The sequence below is a fragment of the Camelus dromedarius genome, chromosome 10 (assembly GCF_036321535.1).
Source record: "Camelus dromedarius isolate mCamDro1 chromosome 10, mCamDro1.pat, whole genome shotgun sequence".
Classification (NCBI taxonomy): Eukaryota; Metazoa; Chordata; class Mammalia; order Artiodactyla; family Camelidae; genus Camelus; species Camelus dromedarius.
In genome coordinates, this window is record NC_087445.1 from 36,235,355 (window position 1) to 36,261,726 (window position 26,372).

Here is a 26,372-nt window from a genome sequence, read left to right on the forward strand (position 1 = left end):
GATATAACACTGAAATAATCAAGTAAATTCCCTGCTCTATACCTTCATTTGAAATATATAGGGAAAAAGCATATCCAGTCATAATGATGATTTCAATAAGTGAACTAGTCATTGTTATGCACAACTGAAGACAACAAATTTCTCTAATTTGTTTTTGGCATTTTTTTAAAAATGTTGTAGACACAAATGACATTTTAAAATTCTTTTTACAAATGTAGTTAATCAAATCATTGGTTTCACTCAGACAACAGCTTACACCTCCACCCAACTACCACCTTCACAGCAATTCAACAGGACTGGTTGGCAGACTAAAATTGAGTTTAAAACACCACAAGTAAAAATAAATCACATTTACCATTCATTTTAGGAGATGAAAAGTTTACTTAGAAATTGCCGACACTTAGCAAAGATAAGACATAAACACTATTTTCCATATTCTACAGAAATACAATAATTTATAGCTGGCTTAGTACATTGTCACATGATAAAAACAGACCTAATGGAAGAAAAGAATGGTTCATTCTACTTTTCTGCCACTTATCACAACTTAGTAAGTGTACCAGTAAGTGCTGGAACGCAGCTGCATAGGAACATTAGAATCCTAGGGCTGTTGGTTAATACATATTATTGTATTACAAGAAGAATATAAAAACAAAATAGGTACAGATATATAATTAACATGCAATTTAAGCTGTTATTTTGAAGAAACAGGACAGAATTAAGTAAACACATTGAAAAAAATGTGTTGTTATAATCAGCGTATCATGGTATTTTACATGACATGGAATTTCTTCCTCCTTAAGTAATGCTTGGCAAATTGAAATGGGTTGAGACTACTTCTAGAGAAAACATAAAATAAAGACAAAGGAAAACAAGTGGATAATTCTGTTAGATGCTTTTCTAAGTATACTAAATAACTTTTAAAGTACTGTAATTTCATGCCTACCTCACCATCTCCAATTTAAAATAAAGTCATACTTTGCACTCTATGAATCTGCACTGTCCAGTATAGCAGCCCTGAGCCACATGTGGCTTTTTGGGCACTTGAAATGTAGCTAGTCAGAACTGAGATGTACTGTGAGAGCAAAATACATGCTGAATTTTGAAGACTTACTATGGGGAAAAAAGGAAGATAAAATATCTTAATTTTGTATATTGATTACACAGTGAAATAATGTTTTTAAAATGTACTGAGTTAATTAAAATATATTATTAAAGTCCATTTCACTTGTTTCTTTTTTTTTAATGTGACTACTAGAAAATTTTAAATTACATATGTGGCTCACATTTATTTTTATTGGACAGTGCTGATATCTACAGTCATTATATCAACATCACACTTAGAATCCAGCATCACATTTAAAGCACTCTGGAGTACTAACTCCCAGAAAACCCTAAGCACATTCTGCATATACCTTATTGCAAAATTTATTTTTATCCTTCTGCAAGGTACACATTTTAAGTGTAGTAAGAATTCACAAAATATTTAATCCTTAAAAAATGTCAACTAGTATATGGTAAGAACTAAAGGAATTCAATGCAGATTGTTATACTGGGGGGGAAATAGTTTAAGAAAAACAGCAGTGCAATCAGTGAAGACAATTAGTGTCTTCAGTAAACTAAGTTAGCCAAACTTACCTTTAATGCCCAGGATCTGACCTTGCACCACAGATCATGTATGTAACTTGTCCATTTAACCATAACCTACAAGAAAATCTTAAAATACCACTGACTGCAACTTCATTATCTATTTTCTGGAAAATCTTCAAGCAATATACAATTAACACACATGGTGAATTCTAATAACAGAATGTAGTGTCTGAGAACTATCCCTTAAAGTCCCTCAGTGTTACAGTAAGCAACTGCCTAGTGTCCAAGAGATCTGGATTAAAAAAATTTGTTTAGAAGCTATTAAAAAAAGATCATTGCTCTTTCATCTTTTTATTCCCCTCCTCTTTTTAGGTTTTGTAGTAGAATGTGTAAATATTTGGCATTTTTATAATACCTCATCTTTTATTTTGTCAAACTCAAAAACAAGTTAACCTAGCATATTCCAGTATTCTCCTAGGAACCACACACACCAAAATACAGTACAGACAGTGGTCACCTCAGTCAGAAGCCAGTGTCACAGTCATGCATCAAGAACCTCACCAGGAGGCAATGCCTAAATTACACCTGTGCTGCATACTCTGCTTCTCACAGGTCAGGCTGGAATGCTTGTTTGTTTTTAAATTGTTTAAATCTGTTTGCATTAGGTAAATGCTGTCAAAAAATGCTCTGAAAGCTACAAATTAACAGATTCTCAAACTACTATATTATTCAGAAAAATCTCTCCCTCATTTTGAAGATGTTCTGAAAAAAACAAGTAGAAGTTATTTAATATAACTTCATACTTTACCATGACTACTCTTAAAACACTGGATAGTAACCAAGATTTAGGAGAAACAAACAGAATCTAAACCATATAATACTAGATACACTAACATAGAAACTGATTGCGGAAGACTACAGTAGTTCTCTCTAGAGTTCAGCAGCCTATTAAGACATTTAACCACATTTATTAACGTGCCTTGCACAAAGAGATACTACTTAAACTTTTCACATCTCCTATCTGCAGACCTTTTCTACATAAATGATATTTTTATTACATATGACTAACTCCAGCCTAATAATTCATGTCAAATGATATAATTTTTCAGTTTCAAACATATATTACTCTAAAAATATACTCCTCAGTGAAAAGATGACAAGTCTCCTTTCTGAAAGCTGTTTGATGTTAGATCAATAATCGACTAAATATTTATTGAGCACCCACTCTGACTGCATTTAGCTTATACTCATTCTTTAACCAGTAAGAAAAAATACCTGCTCCAAATGCAAGATGACATTTGTGAGGGAGGATGACATATTAGCACCTCTAGCAGAATGCTGTATGAGTCAATATCCGGACACGTGAAACTGCTCATCCCTATGACACCGAAAACCCTCAAATTTATTACTGATCACTTTATAAACATTTCAAGTATGCTGCATAGTACTTTGAGGAAAGTGACTGCCATACATAAAATTAAGGCTGATTCCCTAAAGGTATGGACAAAAAGCCAAAACGTCATGGTTTATAAGCAGCCAAAGACTGACTATAAACAGTTAACACCAGTATCTGGTTAATTCAGGCAAATGGGCATGTGTGTTAGGTTTCCAACTTTGCTTGAGGGGGCTGGTCTAATAAAGAAAACTGCTTTTAAATAGGAGCACTTTAAGAAAATACCAAAATAAAAATCCTTTGGATAAAAGTCTTTGTAAAACAACTATATAAGCTGAAATTCTAAATCTCATTTAAGTATACATACATACATATATGTGAATACACTCACATATGTACACCTTACAGGTATCTAAATTTAACTTACAATGTTGTACAACTGTGTATCTTTGCCTTGTATGTTTGAACCTGATTACGTATCTTAAGCACAATACTGTACCTCTCTGGAAGCTAAGAATGTGGACAATGGTGTTAAGACAGAGATAAGCCAGTTGTAAATTTCTAGCCATTAACAATTCTGACCTGTTGAATTCCTGCAAGGTACAAGGCATTATGCAATGTACTGAACGTGTACAAGGTCTGCACACAAACACACTTTCAGGGAAACTGAAGTTTTAAGAAACAAGAGAGTTGTCAATTTGAAAACCAGCAGTGATCATTTTCTCAACAGAATTTCCAAAAATTGAGACTGTCAACTAAAACACCCACACCTCTGCCAAACATGGAAAATAATACAATACAGAAGTCATCTCCATAGAAGACACATGTAAGAGAACATTCATAATCAAGCCGTAGGGACTAAAGCAGCAAGATGAACAATGAGGCAGTCACAGAGCATCTATGAGCTACTGCACTGGTAGTGGTTTATAAAAAATACTATCTATACTAAAATTTTAAGAGCTAGCAATATATTTAGCATATTTTTGCCTTTTCCTTTTTGCTGAATATAAAATTTTGCCCTAAATTTACTAAATGTTCTACACCCTGAGGAATAGTAACAGACTAATGAAAGAAATGCGAGGTTAGCTTTGTGGACCACATTACTGTCCAGAAAGCACAAACCATATATAGCTAATATTCTTGGAAGCACAAGATTTCATCAGCAGAGTAAGCTACTGCTCTCTTTTTTTTTTTTTTTTTCCTCCTTTTTCCTTCTCTTTAAGTTTGGTTTTCTAGTGTTAACATGGCTTGGTAAGAATACAACAGTCAAAATTGGGAGCCTGAGGTCCCCACACCCCAGATCCACAACTGACACAATTGTTTTCTGTCTCCAATATGAACATAGCCTATTGCTGTCCTTAAGGAATACATCATTCAACTGTTCTCTGAAAAGCACTTTGGAATCTTAAGCTATATATTTTAATAAATTACAATTAACAGGAGTTATTTGCTATCTGGAAATATGAAATTCCTATCCTTCCTCACCTCACATCCAAATACATAAAATGCCACATTTCCTGTTTCATCTCAGTATTTACTTCTTTTCCACCAATATTTGAAAAGATTAAGGTTCCATTCACCACCCCACCCCCTCAACTATCTTACATAGTTCTGAATTTGGGAAGGAATTCTTAAAAGTCCTTAAAATGAGGCAAAAGATTCATTTAGGACAACCATATGGCATTTCTTTTAGGACAGAGTGCCACTGCTTTTCTGTAAACATGGGCTGCACAGGTTTCATGCTGATCTTTAATTATGAATATGTTGTCCTCTAAATGCGATGCCTCCAACCCCAAAAGTGAGTTGTCACTGGTAAAGAACTAATTCTTCTTGGTAGGATGCTTAAAAATGATAACGAAATACAAACCAAAGCATCCTTCCTGCTCATATCAGGAACTCACTAAAGGATAAATATTACATGGGACCATGCCTAGCAACTGGAATAAATAATGAGTCACAATCAACTGTTTAATTAAATTTTCATTCTTTGTTCTCTACCTAAACGTTAGACTTAAATATAAGTTTGCTTCCCCAAAAAGTAAGAAAGGCACTCAAATGAACACAGTATGTATAGTTATTTTTTTAAAAGACACTGTGTGATGGTAAATAGAGTTCTCAGGGCAGATTTTTCCTGCTCATTGCCTTCATGGCGCTGAATTTGCGTAAGCTTTCCTGTGCCTCCACGCACTTCTCCTTTAGAAAGAAGCACATTACAGAGGACACCCAAGCATAGGGAGGCGCCAGCACAGAAAGTGCTAGGGTTTGCACAGTTCTACTTGAGAAATTTATTTAGAAGACAAAAGGTTCAGTTGTTACAATGCTGTTCAAATTTTCTAGCATACTTTAGATATTTTAAAGTTTTAAAATATAATTTTCTAGTAACAAAATAGCTGTAAGCTTACAAAAGCTTTCTGGAAAAAAAAGTGTTTTCTTCCTTTGATAAACTAAATATTTAGTATCTTCCATAATACAGGGGAACTAAGGTAGAAATTAGATTGTTGCATAGCAAGTGGTAGTTGCATTCCTAAATTATATTTAGCCCTCATGTCGGAAACCATCTTGTGCTATTAAGAGAAAAATACTAGACTGACAATTTGTTCTCAACAATATTAGAAGTTTTTACACACATACATGTGTATGTCTCAGCATATGAGCATGAATTCACTTGACCTGACACAAAGTCTACTACCACATACGCTTTCCTACAAAATGCCACAGAAGAATCCAAGAACTTTTGTTTGCACTTCTTGAGTCACATAAGCCCTTATGTGAAGAGTTAGCGGCTTTGAGTGACATCATGTATATTTAACCTGATAAATAATGGAGCCTTTAATTTAAATTAGAATCGTACCATAGGAATAAGAAGTATGACTTAAAAGTCTAGGCCCAGAGTTTTCAAAGAGGTAATAAAATGCTAAAACCTAGAAAAGAAAAAAGGGACACTAATAGGTATCAAATCCTGAAGTTTAAAAAAATGACTCACACAGGTTTAAGGAGTTTCTAAAAGGTCCACAGTTCAGGTTGGGGAGGGGAAAAGGAGAAGCATAAGATGACTGCTCGTGCACAGACACAGATCAATAAGTCTTTGAAATCAGAGTTTCCTCAGATACCCCAAGAGTGGCTCTGGCTCTACTGGCAAGATCTGTCCTCTAACATCATAAATGAACAGAAAGTAGTGTTTTTAATGTGAATGGTCTTCACTAGTTCTATGAATGTTTACTATATATTAAAGTAGTTAACTGATATTATACAGCTGCATTTCCTGGCTGGGATTTAACAAGTGTAAACAAGGTAATTTAACTAAGGAAAAAAAATCTAAATTAACTTTCTATATGCAATAGCTCCCCCTAAGTATCATGAAGGCAGAATATGTTATTCATTCACAATCCATTGCTCTATTCTGTCAATTTGTCAATCATAACTCACTCTTATCCATCACTCATTATCAATCTTTTGCGTCTTTAGTTAATCATTCATCAACTTAATAAATATTTAACAAGTTCTCACAATGTGCAAGACACACAGAATCTGGTAACACCACTTTACCAAAACAGGCCCACCCAAAAAAAAAAAAAAAAAAGTCAGGTGGGGGAGGGCTGGTGGTAGAGTTATTTACAGATCTTATTGCTTTTTTGCTTGTCATTAGTATTCTTGATCCACAGGATGGCCTACTATTCTTCCAGTGAAAGCTGGAGTAAATGTGTGTCAATCTAAATCATCTTTTCCTTTAAAAAAGGAGTATAACATAGTTATAGAAAAACAGGTGAAGACCACCAAGTCCCTAAAAATAGACACATCCTTTCCACTGCATGACCTCATTCAGTCCAAGAGATATTATCATGCCACAGCTAGTGAGTTTAGATGTCAACCATTTAGGAAAAAAACCACAACCATATAGAGTGATACAAGGCTTTTCTGTGAATGAACACCTGAAAAATGCAAATTTTAGAAATAAAGGAGCACACAGAAGTCATATACAAGCAGTATCCTTTGGATATTTGTATTTTTACTCCCTACTTAAAACTTTATTAGGAAGACAGCAGACCGAGATATATTAAAAGGACTGCATGGCTTCAGGCAGAGGTTGGTTAAGAGACTTAAAACATATGAAGATAGTTAACACCAAAGAAGGGCAAGAGACTCTGTGGAAGGTATAAAAAAGAGTGGAGCATTATAAAATTTAGCTGATATTCCACAGGGTATCGCATATACTCATATCCCAACACTCTCACGTCAAAGCATAAGAAGCCCTATTACTTGGGATACTTAAAATAACGCTTAGGAAAAAAGGTAATACTGAGTGAGGCCAGAATTTGGCAACACATATTGGTGGAATGGGCTGAATCTTCCATGTCCTCTCTGTGTAGTCTAGTCGGCCCTCCAAGTCCTGCAGGTGCTAAAGATCATAAATTAATGGTTTTATCCAGAGGTCCAGGTAGACCTTGAGGTATTTGATTCAAAATATCCTCTGTACACAAAGGGTCATAGAATTATGCTCATAATGCCGACCATTTTCTCACCTAAATTCTCTAAAAGCTACAGAAAGGTAATTTTTTGCCATAAGAGAGAAGAGCAGCTTCTGTCTACAAGGACCAGTCTAGACAATTTTTTGGTGTTCTTGTGTCTCACTCGATAGTTCGCCATTCCACAAAATCATGATGCACAAGTACAGGATCTATTCTTTTCCCTTAAGGCAATGCTCCTCACTCAAGTCCTGAGTCTCCATAATAGTGAGACAGATGCAGGGACAGGCAGACCTCTCCCTGTCTCCTCACCCTACAGGTGACCCAGCATATAAAACAGGCAAAGCATAGTGATCACACTTGTTCCTGCTACTATTACATTTCATACACACGTAGGAACACAGCGTCCATCATTAGGGGAACTTTTAGAAGGAGTGGAAGTTCATATTCATATTTCGTGTGTATGTGTGTGTAACGGGATATGAAATTAACTGCAAACAAACAGGAGAATATCTTTAGTACATGTCCCTGAAATAAGATAGATTAAAAAAGATACATTAAAAGTGAAGATGACACAAAAATAATACAAGGGATTGGGAAAATAAAGAGAAAGGTGTGTGGAAAGAAGAAATGCAGAGCATTTATGAGGGGGAACTATATTAAAAAGTTAGACATTACCTGGCCCTTTCCCTACACTTGTCTCATCGACCTAAAAAATCCAGTCCTTGTCACTGAAAAGATAAGATACAGCTATAAGGTGGATACTTTGGTACCTCAATCCTGTTAAGTTTAATATAGATGTTTTTCAGTTTTATTTTTTTAAATAAAGATTGAAGAAATAACCTTCAAAACTGTCCTTTCCCCCAGCTTTTGCCAGTAAACTTTTAATAATCACTTGATAAAAAAGTTTATAGTTTATCCAGTGTATCCTCAATAACTTAAATTTTTTAAAAGGAAGATTTTTAATGGCTACATTTCTATCCTTAAGTCTCCCATTTTTCATCATGAATTTGGAAGGAAAATAAGTAGTAATAACTAAAAATGGCATTCTAGGCTTTTTTTTTTTTTTTGAAAATGACTTTCATAAGGGTTGACTTGAGTGTTTTTGGCATATGCCAAATTTGAGGTAAAAACAATCTATCAAAGCTAGTAATAAAAATAATTTTCCACTACAATTACATAAACTCTTAAAATTACTTTTTTTAAATAACCATTTTTAAAATGGATAACATTGGAAGCATGTGTTTCATATAAATCTCAATATTCTGACTTTGGTTATGTCGGTCTTTGACTTGAGTAGAACACGCTAGAGAAAGAGAAATGGTTTGTATTTTCACATATCCATCCATCTGGCCACCTGAATCTCAAAATGACAATTAGATTGAGTAATTTTGCATTTGTATTGTTCTTAAGTTGAACTACAACATAAACTTTTAATTAAAAAAAATTAGCCTATGCAGCAATTGCACTGAGGTGGGTAGAGGTGTGTGTGAACCAATTTGGAGAACCAAACGAGAAAAGTCTCAAGTATAGAAATATAAAGGATGAGAAGTTAAAAAGAAAAAATTAAGACTCACTGTTTAGCAGGAAGGAACTACACAATTATTTTATCCCCAAAGGAATGCCAGTTCTTAACAAAATAAATAAAATGAAAGATTTACTATGGACTTTTAACCTAAAGATGAAGAACATAAAGCTAGCCAATAATAGCAAATGGTCCATGCAACTATGTAAATAAGGAAAAGCAATATTGCACTAAAAGGGGAACCTTGTAGGACTACTCCACCTCTTTCACTGGCTCAATGTAACTAGCCATTTTCTGTATGCATTGGCAAATCTGGCCTGCTCTACGTTCCGGCAGGTGGACAATACTTGATCGATGAACCTGTGCTCCATTTCCAGGCCTAGGGAGTCTGGAGCTGGTGTCCGCTTCAGGCGTTTGGTTTCCTGGGAATATCCCTGCTTGCTAGAGTCACTAAGTCCATCCACTTCCATTGCCTGAGACGTGTGGGAGCCTGCTGGGATGAGGTGCAAGTCACTCAAAGTCCCCCCAGGGCTGTCTGCAGGTGACAACTGTGTCATGCTGTGAGGAAACCTACCATTTAAGTGATGCTGAAGGTAGAAGACATGCCGCCTATGAAAGAGGAGGGAGGAAGAGAATAGAGAAAGAAAAATCACAAAGTTAAGCTTTTCAGAAAAAGCAAAAAAGTAAACTGATAATTTCAAAACGTATAGTACTCAGTTCACTGCCTCCTTTGTAACCTAGAGCTATCTGAGAGAAGAAGGAAGAACACTTAAGATGAGTCTCTGGGTATCTGGACAGAGTGTTACAAACCCAGATTACTGGTTTGCTTATGAGAAAGAATACTACCCCAAAGGTTTTTAAAAAACATTGACTAAGATGATGACAATCTCTTGGAGTTGTTACTTTTGTAACTACAATATGAAACTAGAAATAGGTCTTAGCCCAATCTTTGTTATAAATTAAAATATACAACAAAACTAAAAATTAACTTTCATAAGAATAGAACTGCTGTGGTTGGTCTTATTATCTAGAAAACCTCTGAACTTTCCCCTAAACCTATCACTATAGTCTCACTAAACATCCACATGCAGTAGGGATATGCTGGGCTCTAAGAAAACGCTGCTAAAAGACACAGTTCTCCTGCCCTTAGAATCATCTGGAGTTATTTGTCACAAACGAAGATCCATGTGCCTAGCCTCCAAAAACTATGACTCACTGGGGTGCACATCCACTGCACAAAATAAGGTAAACTACACAGAATCTAGGTTCTTACATCTCATCCGTCATATTAGCAACTCTAAGCCCTTAAAAAAGAATTCTATTCACATTCCCAGCTTATTCTGGAGTAGACAAGGGAGCATATAACATATCCATTTTACAAAAGATAAAACTTAAAGGACAGATAAGCTGCTTAAGGGCACTGAATCGTAGAAAACTGGCCTGTGTAATATACCGGTCATCCCAACTATCTCTTCTTCCCACTCAAAACTCCAATTAATCTTTATATGAACAAAGAAAGTTTCTGTTTTAAAAAATCTATCTCTCAAATATAATTTTCAATATTTTCTGAGCCTTACTATTATGTCTAAATACCAAAACAACATGCAAGTCAAGATCTATCTTTCTCTCCTAAAAAAGTGGAATAAGAGCGTCTTGTTTTTAAGAGACAAAGAAAATTCTGCATTTATGAAGGCACCAAAGAGGGGAGATTGTTTTCCATCTCCTAATAATATCTTCCAAATATATTTACACTGGAAAAAGGGAACAATTAATTTAAAAATATACAAATATTAAAAATGCCTATCTACTGCCTAGCACAGCTAAGTCTTTTGTCTACAAAGAGAATCTTATGACCTCAAGTAAAATCTGTATATATAACACCAAAGATGTCTCCAACTAAATGATAAAATAAACCAATCAGGGGGCTCCCACATCTGGATTTCATTTCAACATGAAAATTACTGTGAAAATGTACTGGAAACTCAAGTTATGAGGTTGATAACCCTCTTTCACTCCTTCCTAACAATACTGATCCACTCTCAAAGTACATTTTACTTTAAAAAAACAAAGTGTCAAAAGATTATACTCAACGTAAGTTAATTTGTAGGCCATCATGGTGGGAAGAACAAAAGCTTAACTATTCTGAGTCTAATCAATGGTCTCAACCCTGACTGTACAACAAATTTATCTGTTAGGGTTTTTTTATTTAAAAAAATATGGCAGCACTCCATCCCAGATATGCTAAATATCAGGATCTCCAAGGAGGTAGTCCAGAAACTTTTTAGTTTGGAAGTAACACACATTATTCTGTTGTGCAGTCAATGATGAAGACTATCATCTTGAGTCATTGGCAAAGATCTACATGAGGAACCTCCTATTGATGATGACCATGAGGAGGAGGATATGGTAACACAAACTCCTCTGAACCACACAGGCAAAGCTCCACAATCAGATTACCGCCATTTACCCAAGTAGGCAGGAGTCAGGTGTAAGACCTTCTGCAGCTCTAAGGACATGAACAGTTTAAGGCTGGAAACAGATCTTCCCTTCTCTTACCTATGACACCAAAGGGTTTCATGGCCTGGGTACGAATCAATAAGATCAGTGCTGAATTCAACTTCTTCTTCTAGAAGATGGGGAAGATTTATTCTTGATTCCTCTGCTGAAGCCACTGCCTCTTCATCTTTTGGAAGAACTATGGCTGGCTCACTTCTCAAAGGATTTTGTTCCAATATAGAACCGTCTGTCACGGTTTGGCTAATCAAAGACTTTAATAAAAACTGGCGGTAGTGAAATCCACTGTGGTCTGAAACGTGCATGGATGCCCAGTGTTTAGTAGAAGATAGTTCATCAAGAAGAATCTTGTAGGAAGAAAAAAGGGAAGTGAAATGAGGAATTGCCAAAGGTTTTACTTTCTCCATTAATGCTTTGGATTTCTCTTTGATTCATTCTCTGTTTTGACAATACCATTCCTACCCATATTGTGTATACAACATCCAACACAGTGCTGTCAGTGGTAGTTCAGTAAGTACTAGTTTTCCCTTTCCTTTATAAAGCAATGGCTTTTTTTTTTAATGAAACAGAGCTTAAGGACCTTTCCCTGGACCTTGATCAATCACATTCTGATTGGCACATACGTAGAAAAGCCAAATTCTAAAATAACGATAAACATTAGGGTGCTCACTTTCAAGCAATGCTTACGTTGAAGGGAAAATATAAATTCAGAGGTCAGTTTGATGGAAACCTTCCACATTTAATTAATTCGTACTATATCTAACTTACAATTTTTTTACTCAATGTAATTATTTCTCCTTTATTCTAAGTGTCAGTAGGGCAGAGACCATGTCTGTTTCTGTTCACTACCTAATTCTAAAGGCTTAGTACAAAAACATGATGCGTGAATAACAGAAATTTTCAAAGACTCATGACTTTCACTATTTCTCTCAAACATACTTAAAATCAATGATAAATGGCTTTTTTAAGTAGGTAAGACAAAATTCAGCAGTGAATTATTTAAATCTTTGTATTATCAATCTCACAAACTAAAGAATTTCAAATGGAATGATAAAAAGAAAAGCAGCATTTATAAAAAAAAAAATTGTTTGGCAGTGTTTTGGACAGGTAGCCAACGCAAATGGGTTTTGATTAGGAAAAGGTGTATCCAAGGGCCTACCAGGTTCCATCAGAGGATCTTCAGACCAGCTAAGGAATAAAGACATACACTCGTCAACAGTGAACCATATAGACCACACAACACCAAAAGTTGCTTTCACCCACTCAGAGGTTCCAGGCAAATGCCTTCTCCTTAACCAAGATCCGTCTCCACTCCTCATGGTCCGTTATCTTCCCTAGGAGAAGCCTTTCCCTCTTCTGAACCTCCACAGTCCTCGTGTATTCTACCATATATACTATAAAATTTTCTGTACATCTTTTTATCCCCACTAAATTCTGTAAGTTCTTTGAGATACTTATTCCTAAATAATGTTTCCATCACCCTATATATATAAGTATTTTATGAATCAATGAATGAATAAACAGTTTAATAAATGAAGTGAATAGTACAGAGGGATTAGATAACTCCAAGCCAGGATGGCTGAGTTATATCAGTGAAATGTTTTAAAAAGCTCCTTTAAATTCTAATGAATTAGTTCATAGCCACATAAATTTATTTCAGAGGCTATTGCTGGTGGGTCTCTGAGAAATGGAAAACAAGAGACTCCTTATTTGAGTCAAAAGGTAAGCAAAATAGCACCAGATAAACTTCTACCTGAAAAAAACAAAACAAAAACAAAAACTAATCTTAAGGGTTTTTCTGAAGAATTACACTTTTGAGGAATTAACCTGCAGGACATTCAGGCTATAATATAGCAGCTTTTAAATTCTGGTACAGCTTCTTAATATGCATTGAAAAGAATACAAAACTTGTTTAAAAGGAATTTATATAACATGAAAAATCTTTAGATTATTTCTTACTGCATACTTCTACATATAAAAAATATAATTTATTGTAATTTTGACTCAAAAAACCCCAGCATATACATTAAAGGTTTTCAACAAAACTAACTTAATTCCTTTAAAATTTTTTCTGAGACTAACAGAAAAATTCACTATATTCTTTTCCCTAGTATGTATGATGTACTAAACTAGAGAAGAAACTTTTAACAGGAATTTGAGGGCATTTTCTTACTAGATAAGAAACTATAGACAATGATTTTTTTAAAAAAAGACAGCAATTACTTTTAAGTGATCTTAAAGATACTGCATAAAAATATGGCTTAAATATAAGGCACTGACAGAGTAAATGACCTTTATATGATATGCCTTAAATATCATTATTCTCTTCCAACATTCCATATAAAAAATGAATAAATGAATAAATTATAAGAAAGCTATAGAAGCAGGGCTATGAAACAGATAACAGGTTTAAAATGAAAGACTACTGAAAATGCTTGTTCTTATATACATATGCCCTGAGTCCTATAAATTTTTTAATATAACGTTTGTTTTTTTCTTCTGACTATAAAAGTGATACAAAATGATCATTATAGAGAAATGTAAAAATGTAGACCATAAAGAAGAAAAAAAAATCACTCATTATCCTATTAGCCAGCATACAATCAGTCTTTCAGCTTTTCTATGTATGCGTGTGCACAGTTTATTTAACACAAATTTGGGATACTCTTTTATACTGAAATCTTATTCCACTTAAATTATAAATATATTCTCATGTCACTATTATACTACAACATCATTTTTAACTTCTGCATAACATTTCATCCTAAAAATGATCACAATTTAACCATTCTCTCATTTTGTTTCCACCTTGCATAAGAAACACTCTTCTGTACATACATATATAAATTTACGTGCATATCCTATTTAGAAGAAATTTCTAGAAGTATACTTACTAGAACAGTGAGAAAAACTTTGTAAAGTTCTTGATATACTGTTAAAGTGCCCTCCAGAAAGGCTGTATAATTTATATTTCTATTGGAAGTATACCTTAATGTCTGTTTCCTAAATTCCTCACCAATACTTTAATCTTCACTAATTTATTAAGTGGAAAATCATGTTTAATTTGCATTTCCTTAATTATCGCTAAGGCTAAATATTTTTTCCTATTCACTTATCTTTCCTCTATGTCTTTTACAAATTGCCTGTATTGCCTAATTTGCCTCTTTTATGAATTGCTTAACTTACTCTTTGTGATAGCAATTACTGTTCTTATGGGTTTGTAAGAGATCTTTATATATTAAAGGTATTAAGTCTGCATTGTAAACATTTTTCTTAATATATTACTGCAAATGATTTTTTAAATATTTTTTCTTCAGATATGTTTTATTTCATTTAGAGTTCAGTTTCGTATATGAGATTAAAATCCAACAATTAGATTAAAATTGTTAATCTTAGTTAACAATAGTTAACTTAGTTAAAAATAGTTATGATCTAAAAATAGAATAAAATCTAACAATTCTAAAAAGTCAATCTTATCAGCATCACAAACCGAACAAAGGATATGTGAAATGACCTATTTATAATGCATGAAATTTGTAAATATCATGCATTGGGACATGTTTCTGGGCTTTATATACTCTTTCATTATTGTGTCTATTTTTGAGCCAGTACCACAGTTTTAATTACTCTATTTCTATAAACATTTAAATATATGGTTATACACAATGTTTCTCATTTTTCTTTTTTCAACAATTTCCAGCTTTCCTTGCAGCTTTATTATTTAGGATCAATTTTTGAAGTTGAAAAATAAATTCTGATTTTTAGTACAGGTCACAGAGTTACATAGTCATCACTGTTGTCTAATTCTAGTATATTTTCCTTTTTTTATAATTGAAGTAGAGTTGATTTACAATATTAATTTCAGGTGTACAACATAGTGATTCAACATTTTTATAGATCATACTCCCGTTTAAAGTTATTATAAAATAGTGGCTGTATTTCCCTGGGCTGCATGGTATATCTTTGTAGCTTATTCACTTTATACATAGTAGTTTGTACCTCCTAATCTCCTACTCCTATCTTGCCCCTCCCCCTTCTCTCGCCCCACTGGCAACCATAGTTTGTTCTCTGTATCTATGAGTATGTTTCTGTTAAATTCATTCGATTGTTTTATTTTTTTAGATTACACATATAAGTGATAACATAGCATCTTTCTGTCTGACTTACTCCATTAAACATAATACCCTCTAAGTCCATCCATGTTGTTGCAAATGGCAGGATTTTATTACTTTTCATGGCTGAGTACTACTCCACTGTGTGTGCATGAATGCATGCATGTCTATACACACATAAACCACATCTTCTTTATCCATTCATCTATTGATGCACACTTAGGTTGTTTTCATATCTTGGCTATTATAAATAATGCTGCTATGAACACTGGGGTACATGCATCTTTTCAAATTAGTGTTTTTGTTTTCTTCATATATATACTGAAGAGTGGAACTGCTGGACTGTATGGTAGTTCTAGTTTTAGTTTTCTGAGGAATCTCAATACTGTTTTCCATTGTGTCTACACCAATTTACATTCTCACTAACAGTGGACTAGGGTAATTTGTAGACTTTTCGATGATAGCCATTCTGAGAGGTGTGAGATGATACCTCACTGTGGTTTTGACTTGCCATTTCTCTGATGATTATACTTTCAAAACATTTTCGTCACCTCCAAAACAACCCTTATTCCCATCTCCTCCAGTCTCTAGCACCTCTAATCTGCTCTGCTGACTCTGAATATCTCATATAAATGGAACACTACTTTCAATCAGCATGATGTTTTCAAGGTTCATCCATGTTATAGTATCCAGCAACTTCATTCCTTGTTCAATGGCTGAATACTCCTCCATTGTATGGATATATCACATTTTGTTTTTCCATTCCTCAGATACTAGACATTTGGGGTACTACTATTTTTGGCTATTATGAATAATGCTGCTATGAACATTCTCATACAAGCTTTGGTATAAATGTATCTTTTCAATTCTTTTGTATATATGCTTAGCAATGGAACTGCAGGGTCATATACGGTGTTTCTATGTTTAATTTTTTGAGGAAATGTCAAACAGTTTTCCCCAGTGGCGGCACCATTTCATATTCCTACCAGCAATGTATAAGGGTTCCAATTTCTCTACATCCTTGTCAACACTTGTTATAGTCTGTCTTTTTAACTTTGTCATTCTAGTTCTGTGAAATGGTATCTCAGTGTGGTTTTGATTTACATTTCCCCAGTGGCTAATGATGTTGAACATCTTTTTATGACTTTATTGGCCATGTGTATATCTTTTTTGGAAATATGATCCTATGTGCTTTTTCAGGTGACACACCATATCAACTTTTAATTAGATAATATAATAAACTTTGTTCAACTGTGATTGTTTCCTTCCATCCCACCCTCAAAAGTGAGACTAGTTTAAAATTTACTTAAATATATGTCCACTGGAACACATAAACATCACAGGGAACAAAAAATAGAAAATTAAAACTTCGTATAATTCCACCCTCTAGCACTATTAAACATTCTTTATTCTCTAACCCTTTTTTCTGAATAGAAAATTAACACATGCTTACAGAAAATACAAGAAAATATGTCAATAACAGCATTGTGTATGTGTGTGTATATGTGTATGTGTATAAATATCTTTTGAGCACTCATAAGATGCTGGGCCCTGTTCTAAACACATTAAATATCATTCAATGCTAATAATATATTAAAAATTATATTAGACCTATCTCACATTTATTTAGTTTTATATCCTTAACCTATTGTGAACATTTTTGTTTAAAATAATCTTCCAAAATATAACTTCCAGTAGCAACAAAATATTCCACTTTGTGATGGGCTGTAATGCAGCAATCCCTTGTTATTGGAGGATTAGACTGTTTCCAGTTTTTCACTATTATAAACAGTATTTTCATATATCAAACTTCCATATTTAATATACTAGCCAGTGTTTATTGATCACTAGTAAGGGCACTTGTGATACCCACTTTAGGTGGATTCTCCCATTTAATTTATATCACTTGATGAGGTAGGAATTATTGTCCCCAATTTACAAATGAGGAAACTGAAGGTTAGAGAGGCTAAGAAAACTTTTCAGGGCCACACAGCAAACTGGTGGTAAAGTCAGGATTCAAGTTATGTCTGTATGACCACTGAGTGGAGTCTTTAATCACTAAATCATACTGCATCTCCCATTTTTCCTTCAGGATGAATTCCTAGAAGCAGAACTGCTAGGTTAGGGATAACACATTTTAGGGGGTAAAGTCTGGTAAACGCTGCCATATTGCCCTTTGGTAAGATTATACCAATCCTTACAGCGCTTGTCTTCATACCCTTATCAATGCTGGATATCAGCACTTTAAAAAATCATTTTCAATTTTCTAAGTAAAAAAATACCAGTTCATTTTATATGCATTTTTAAGCTGCTCTAGATAACTGGTACTTTTGCGATAACTTCCTCTAACAGACAAAGCATAGTAGGACATGATCTCCTAGGTGGGCCCAATGGCTTACAAAAACAGAAAAGGGGATTTTGTAAATTCAGCACTCTTCACTAAGAGTGAGAGACACTGGGTGAGGGTGGTGACAGGAAGGGTGCCGAGACTCCCATTGGCAGGGCAGGGCAGGCTGACGTGTATAAGCCTAGCAGTGGGCCAAGGCAGCTGAGTCAACACATCACTGAGTTGTCATCTTTAACATCGGATGGTCTCAAGCAACTGGGAATATCACCTTGGCCTCATGTTTCCGATTTATGGGACTGCCACTTTAAAAGGTCCACCCCAAGGCAGGAAAGGTTCTAAAGATCTCTCAGCACACCTGGACTCTGCCTTTATCCTCAACCTTTCCCTTACCCTTCCCCACCTCCCACAGGCTACCAAGTTGTGGAGCTGAGATGACTGGCTCTAAAGCACTCCATACCCCCACAGCCCACCAGGTACCATGTATTCATTCCTCCAGATTCCTGACAGAGCATCATCCCTCTCTCTAGCAGCTGTTTCCAATGAGTCCAGTTGGGATAAGGAGCCATTTCAGTGCTCCCACTATACCCTGAGATTCCTTCAGTTCCTGCAAATGTCACACTGCTTTGTAATTGTTGGTACCTGTTTCTTCAACTAGATTTTAATTTGTTGAGAGCAATCTGTTTGTCTTTAGGCCACACCCAGCGTACAGGCTAATATCTGGGAATGATAGGGTTTCAGTATTTCTTCATGAATGAATTGCACTGAGTTGACCAAGCAAACTGGTAGCCAAGTTGCACCTAAACGTTCAATCTATGGGCAACAGAGAAAGGAACTAAAATTTAGTGAGTCCAATACTTTATACACATTAACACAAGTAATTCTCACAATAATCCACTGAGACAGGCAGCAGAGCCCTTATTTCATAGATGAAAACATTAAAGCCTTACTTTCCACACATAGCTAGCAGGGCCAGAATCTGAACCCAGGTCAATGTGATTCTGTCTTTTCTCTTTCCACTCCATTATGTGGCCTCCCTTCCTGAAGCGTGAAGCCACATAAATGGGAGGGAGGGGATGCTCTTTCAGAACTGTTGGCTTAAAATCCCTCAGAGATGAAAACTCTGTTTATTCTGGAAGTATCTCTGACTAGGAAACAGAGAGAGGAGAGGGAACCTGAAGAGAGATGTGGGAAGGAGGAGGTGGTGAATGAAAATTAGAGAATGCTTCTCCATTAATCTGAAAGCATCATGTGAGGCATTCTGATCCCTTGAAATTGTCTCAAGCCTGGGAAGCTTTTAGAAGAGTACTCTAGATTCTTTGGCACTGATACCACATGAAGTGAAGAAAAAAAATAGAGAAGCTGTAGTATGTAAAAAGAAGAGCAAGGATACCTGGTTCTCACTCTGATGAATAATAAATGACACAACTGTGGCTCAGTCTAAGCCATTAAAATTCTCAGGAAACTTCCATCTCCTCATTTCTAAACTAAAAGGATTAGGTTGTGATAGTTCCCAACCTGACTCTGCATCCAAATAACCCTCTGAGCCTGTGAAAAATACTGATCTCTAAATCCTACCCTCATTTTGATTCAGTAGGCCTGGCGTGGGACTTAGGAATCCTCAGATAATTTATAGACTCAGCCAAGTTTGGGAACACCTGGGTGGGATCTTCTCCCTCCCCAGGAGAGGAGACTGTGAACAGCCAGCCAGCCGATTAAGCACATGAAGTCACATAACCAAACCATATACCAAGAAAGAACAATTTCAGTTCTGTAAGGTTTAATAATCTCTTCCTCTTTCAGGACAAAATGAGTTATACTCAGTCTTATTGTTTAAACCTGCTTTGTTCTACCAACGCACTAGCCTAAGAGTGCCAAAACCATGCTGGTGAGAAATGAAAGCTTTTTTTTAAATTGCCAGGGTTCCCCTGGGGGTATCAGCTGTTACAATCCTCTCCAGACTACTGAGCCATTAGTTTCTCTACTTTTCTCCTTTAAAGCTCCTCTGAGAAGGAACTACTATACTACCAGAAGATTTAAAAGGCAGACAAGGACACACAGTAACAGCCCTACCTTGATGTCTAGCTTGGCCAGGTGCTGTAAAACCCAGATGCGATGTGACCAGGCATTGTAGTTGCTTGGGTATCTCCCTGCTGCTTCACCACAGACCTCCATCTCTTCTCGTATTAGTTGCTGTGTCCTTTCTGCAGGAATTATTCCCAAGTTTCCTTTGGTCACAAAGGAAGGCAAGGAGGATCCCTGAATTAGCTGTTGTAGCACCCATCGCCTGTTAAGGTAACATGTTGGAAAGAAATGAGGAAAGAAAATAAAACAGAGAGGAAAACAACCGAGTTTTCTTTGTTCTTAGTTTAACTGCCATTCACAGTCAATGCAAAATAATACCTATTGGTCCAGTTTTCTTTTTTGAGGGGGAGAGGGGATTGTTGTTTTGTTGTTGTGTTTTTAAAGACATAATTTTCACAGCCTGGACGGTGGGGGGCGGGTAGGAGAGAAAGGACAAAGATAAAAAAGAGAAAGATTTCTAAAATGTTAAAATTAATTTGTCAAAAAGAAAATGTCACTAGTTCCAAAATGACAACTCCAAAACTATTCGGCTAGGAAATGTGAAGGCACTGGTCTGTTCGTGTGTGTGTTTGGGGCTGGCGGGGAGGAAGGATATTATTTTATAGCTCATAAATACTGCAAGAGAAGCATGGTTCACATCTTTAATTATATATGCATGCCTCGCCCTAAGTATATTTGTTTGCAAACAAGAAGCTGCATTAAGACAACTTTCATGAAGCAAAATGTCTATATTATAGCGTAGAATCTGGAAAGAAACAAATACAATACAATTAGTTAAACCATCAAGGAGGTTTCAAAATATCTTTATCCACAGATGTTCCCCCTGTCTATTTAAGATTTTCATTAGCATACATGTAAATGAAAAGCACTAAAAAAGTGTTTTCTAACTACTTAGTTTTTAGTTTTCACAAATATATTCTTGTACGAAAGCATTCTTTTTACACCGAACATTTCCAACCCAAAGGTAGAGGAAACTGGGTAAGAAATCTCATGTCATTTTCAAATAACAAAAGTTATTTTTAATAACCAAAACTTGCTTTATGAAATATCAGGCAAGCCAATAAATTGATGGATACATATTTAGTAATTCCCTTCCCCTTTCACTACCCCTTTCCTAACCTCTATACACACAATCATATCCCTCTCAGAAGTCTGCTATCCCAATTTCCAGTAAGGGAGAAAATACAACTAACTGTATCATTCGGAAGTAGACCTTCAACGCTAGCCAAAGACAAGATTACAGCTAAGATACCTTGAACTGACTTTAAGATCCTAAAAATGCTCAGGATTTAAGAAAAGTTATAAGTGGCTTAATAAACTGAGAACAGATTTCTTCAGAGAGTCTCCCCACTGACCCCAACCGATAAGCCCACACCATCTCATTTCAGTCAAAACAGAGTAGTTACATGGGATCCAAGAGAAAGATGCTTCCAGACAGCCAGGATTTTGAATAGAGTTCTTATGTGCACTTTGGCTCCCTGCCTCAGGCCTTTAACCCAAAAATATTCTTTGCATTTATGGTCTTGGCAACTTTAGCTCAGCCTACACACTATTCACCTCAGCTGCCCTTATTTGGTTAATTTTAATAACCACAACCATCACCACCACCATCCCTCTTTACCAGGAACACATCTGAATGAATTAAACCCAAGTTTAATAAAACTCAAGTTGCTCACTATAGATGAATATCTAAATGCCATTTCCATGATGGCTTCAGATAGTTAATAATTATAGCTAAAACTTACTGAGTATTTAATATATACCAGGCACTGTAACAGTTTACAAGCATTATCTCATGTAAACTCTACTGTTAACTCTGAGATAAATGTAATTATTATTTGCATTTTACAAATGAGAAAACTAAAGCTTGAAGAAGTTAAACAATTTCCAAAGATCACATAGGTAGCAAGTAATGGCATCTAGAATTAAATGTAGATAATTTGACTTTAGAATTCATACTCTGAACCAGTATGTGACCCTGCTTCACATTTAGTGTTTTTTCATTTTGAATCCTAAGAAAGAAGCCTATGGTGCAAATTAACCACACCTGTGAATCCATGTTTCTGGACTCTTTGGAAACTTAGTTAAGGCCAGTTTCCCCAGATGTAAGTCCTTAATTGGATTTAAAGTGCCAGAGAGGATCAGCTCTTTCCTGTAAAAGAAAAACAGAAAGAACCATTACTTTATCCTTCTGTACAAACATACTGCATGACTATTAATATAACCTCACTGTGAAGCAAATTTCCAAGAATTAAAAACCCCCATAAAACTCTTATGTCACACACAGTAATTAAGAATGTAGTCTCATAATCTTGAAACAACAAATTAAAAACAGGAACAGAAGCTCTGAAATCAACAGTGGAACTTTAGTTAACTATTTGGTAGAAGGCAAATGAGTTTTTTGGCTTGTATTGTTTCCAAAACTTACGAGGCCTCACATCAGTATCCGTACAACAAATCCAGTACTAGTTAAGAATTGCTCTAGCTTCTTAAATAGGACTTGATATGGTCCAGTTCATTCCAAAAACACACATACAACAACAAATACAACAGACTGAGATGTAAGGGGGAAAAAATCATTCAATTGCTACCCTAACAAAATTACTATTTCTATTTTTGGATTTTCCCTTCTACCTTTCCTCATATGCACATATATTTTAACATATAATTTTATATTCTGTTCTTTTACCTTAAGAATTACCCCCATGATTCTATATTATCTTTAAAATGAACATTTTAAATGGTCAGATAGTTTTCATTCAGTAGCTATCCTGTAATTTAACAACCCTTCTCCCCTATAGTTAGACATTTTAGGTTGTTTCCAAGTTTTTGCTGTCCTAAAAGAATTCTGAAACAAAGAGCTTTGTGCTTGTAACCTCTTTTGTTTGCAATATTAATTAGGATAAGTCTCCAAAAGATGATTATCAGGCGAAGTACCTGGATGGCTGATACACTAGACCATTCCTTTTTGAAATATAAACAGAAGTTACAGGGATATGAAGTTTTGTTGTTTTATAACTGTTCAAAGCTTCAGCATAATTATGAATGTCATGCAAGAGATCTCCACCTATTTCTCAGGTAAATATAATTTAGGTTTAGATTTAACTTCTCAGGAAAGCTTTTGATAATAAGTTCTGATATCAGTGACTATACTCCCAATTTTCTATTTATCTATTGTTTTATAATAAAATTAGCTCATTTGCTAGTAGTTATTAAACTTAAAATGTCTTTTGTGTGGTAGGGCTGATCATGCAACTAATTTTAGAAAAGTTAATCTCAAGAAAACCAGAGCCCAGCTCATGCATCTTACCTACATAGATGGATTTAGTTCCTAAATACCACAATACATTTTCTTTCCAACAGCAATGCACTATTTCTAAATTTTTATTTGATAAGGAAAATACTTTCCTTATTAATGAAAATACTAAATAGTAATAATAAATACTTGCATTTTATAATCAATTTTATTTTAGTTCAGTGACTTCACTCTGTAAAATAATTTGAAGTGCTATCAAGGTTTACGGTTGCTTTAAAAAATGCTTTCTTCACTGTTTTTGTTTCAATGTTCAGGAAATCTATGTCATTAAAAGAATATTTTAATGCAATAGCCAATTACTTTTGCAGTTCTAGATTCTTTTTCTTCTGCAATCAGTAACATTTTGTTCATACAATAAGTCAGGATATCTGTAGAGTAAAAGAAGGCAAAATATTGCTCTATGTAATTTAAACTACTTTGCAGAGCAGTGTTTCTCAAAGTTGGGTCCCTAACTGCAACATCATCATCATCATTTGGAACTTGTGAGAAATACAGATTCTTAAGCCTCACCCCAGACCCACTGAATCAAAAACCCCAGGGGGGCAAAGCAATGTGTTTTAACAAGCCCTCCAGGGCACACTGGTGTTTAAAAACCACTACTGTAAAGAATTTATTGTACTAAGCCAAACTTCCATTCACTAAATTTAAAACCTCTCCTTATTTACAACCACCTTCCTTTGTTCCCATATATGTCTAGACATAATGGGAAATCAAATTTTCTTCAGAAAAGAGGAAGTCACCTTATAACTGTATCTTTACAAAGTTTCTTAAATTAGGGGCACTATTAATTTTTTAATTTTGAACAACAAAGTAGTATTTGTGAAGACATCTTAGCCTGAAACAACCTCAATTAATGGTACATATGTATGCTTAAAAAGATCACCTGATAGAATCATAAAAAAAGGAAGCAAAATTTTACTGTCAATTTAATAAACTCCTGGGGAGTAGGAACGAACACTGTAGAATCTTGCTATAAACCAGTTTTTAAAAGATCACTTGAAAAAGAAATATGGTAAGTAGTTAAGTTATGGCTATCCGTAAGCTAGAGATCCAATCAAGAAAACCACCTGCTTTAATTTATTCAAGTAAGAATCTAGCCTGAGATAAAATTTCCAGTCACACATGGGTTCAAAAAGTGTTGTATCTGAAACAATGTAAATGTGAGTAAACAAGATGTGCTCTGGAAAACTGTGCTAGATAACTGAAAACACTTCTCCTAATGACAAAGTCAGTGATGTCAATAAGCCATGTGAGGATTTGAATTAAATTGTCTAATAAAATGTGAGTAGGAAAATGAAGAATTTATAAATTATTTCATGTAACAAGTTACTTTAAAGGTGTGTAACTAAACTGAAAAATTAAATATCCTAAGAAACTTGCTTATTTCATGTACATACCTTACAGTTTATATACATCATGATATTAGCCTAAAAAAATCTTTTTTTTTTTTTTTTGACTCTTATTAAAGAAATGGAGTATTGTCTCAAATTTGAGGTGGCTTTATTTTCTGGCATATTGAAAAAGCTGGGCTTGTATATTTACCCTGAAAGCCACAGGTGGTCCACTGCTAACAGATGAAGAAGACATGAAGTGAGAGTCATGAAATACATGTGGAAAAAACCAATTAAGAAAGGACAAGGCATCTGTGCCATTCAGGATAGAGCGGAGGGTGGCAAGGAACAGTGCCATGCTATATACCAACCTTGTTATGGGGTAAAATTAGGTGAGCGCTGACTTACTCAAATGTGGGAGAAGGGAGGAGACTGAAAGAAGTTTTAAGAAACAAAAAGTAGACTGAAAAGGAATGAGGTTTCCCATGTAGCAGATTCTTCAAACAATAAAAGTTATTCCTTTAAGTTTTTTGACTCTTATTTCACTTACTAATGAAACAGAGTGTATGAAAAACCTCATCACTTTCCCTTGAAGACGCCAGTTCATCACTATGAAAATCAGGTAGTGCTAGAGCTAAAATACACCCACAGGAGCCTCCAGGGGTTACTAAAGTGAGCAGTGTGCTTTCTTCACCTATGTGAGTTCCTGTGCTTTTATATTTCTGCAAAGTTTACCTTATTTTTAAAAGTTTTTATGTCTTATCTCACACTATTGGTTATGGCTTCTCTCTGTGTATATCATATCCCTGGCTCAGTCTCCACTGGTCAGCTGAGTACTTGGCATATACTGAATAAACAAATGCCACTTTCCCCTGCCTCAATCTTCAGTTATTCTATCTGAAATAACAATAATGATAATAAAAGTTATCTTCATAAAAACTACCATTTATTGAATACTTCTCCTGAATCAAGTACTGTATTAAGTGATTTACATATATTTTCTACTTTAATTCTCACGACAACATATGTTGAACCATATGAAATTGCTGATACTGAATTTTTTTTTTTGTCTTTTAAAAATAAACCTTTTATTTTAGAATTGTTTTAAATTTACAAAAAAGTTCTTAAGGATAGCACAGAGAATTTCTGTACGCCCTGTACCCAGTTTCTCTTATTTGATATTACTATGGAACATTTGTCACCATTGATGAATCATCATTGATAGATTAGTATGAGAAGTCGATACTTTACTCAGAATTGTTTAGTTTTTACCAAATGTCCTTTTTAAATTCCAGGTTCCCCACAGGATATCACATTACATTTGGTTGTTATATCTTTGTAAGCCCCTCTTGGTCCCTCAGATATGCCTTGTTTTTGATGGCCTTCACAGTTTTGAAGAGCACTAATCAGGTATTTCGTATATTTTTCTCATGGTTAGACAAGGGTTATGGGTTTTGAGAGGACCACAAAGGTAAAGTGTCATTTTTACCATATAATAGCAAAGGTGCATAGTATCAGCATGACTTGTCACCTTTGATGTTGACCTTGGATACCTGGCTGAGGCAGTGGAGTTTTCTAGATAAATTATTTGGAATTCTCCCATATGGGAGATTTGTCTATTGTCTCTTGTTTGCTTATTCAAGCATCGATTTATGTTAGCATGGACTTATGGAATCCATTTTTCACCCTGGGGTATAAT

General features: G+C 34.9%; 1 protein-coding gene across 3 annotated transcripts in view; it reads right to left on the reverse strand.

Moving 5' to 3' along the window:
* Positions 1 to 361: 361 nt before the first annotated feature.
* PTAR1 (protein prenyltransferase alpha subunit repeat containing 1) overlaps positions 362 to 26,372 on the reverse strand; it is a 47,392-nt gene continuing 21,381 nt past the window's right edge. Inside the window, exons 4-7 of one of the 3 annotated variants that reach the window (XM_031449837.2) lie at positions 22,074 to 22,178; positions 20,015 to 20,228; positions 11,528 to 11,832; positions 362 to 9,580 (exon numbers count right to left, since the gene is read on the reverse strand). In XM_031449837.2, the coding sequence (XP_031305697.1) occupies positions 9,238 to 9,580; positions 11,528 to 11,832; positions 20,015 to 20,228; positions 22,074 to 22,178 (967 nt within the window). In that variant the 3' untranslated portion in view covers positions 362 to 9,237. The other 2 variants (XM_031449839.2, XM_031449840.2) reach the window with 2 other exon arrangements.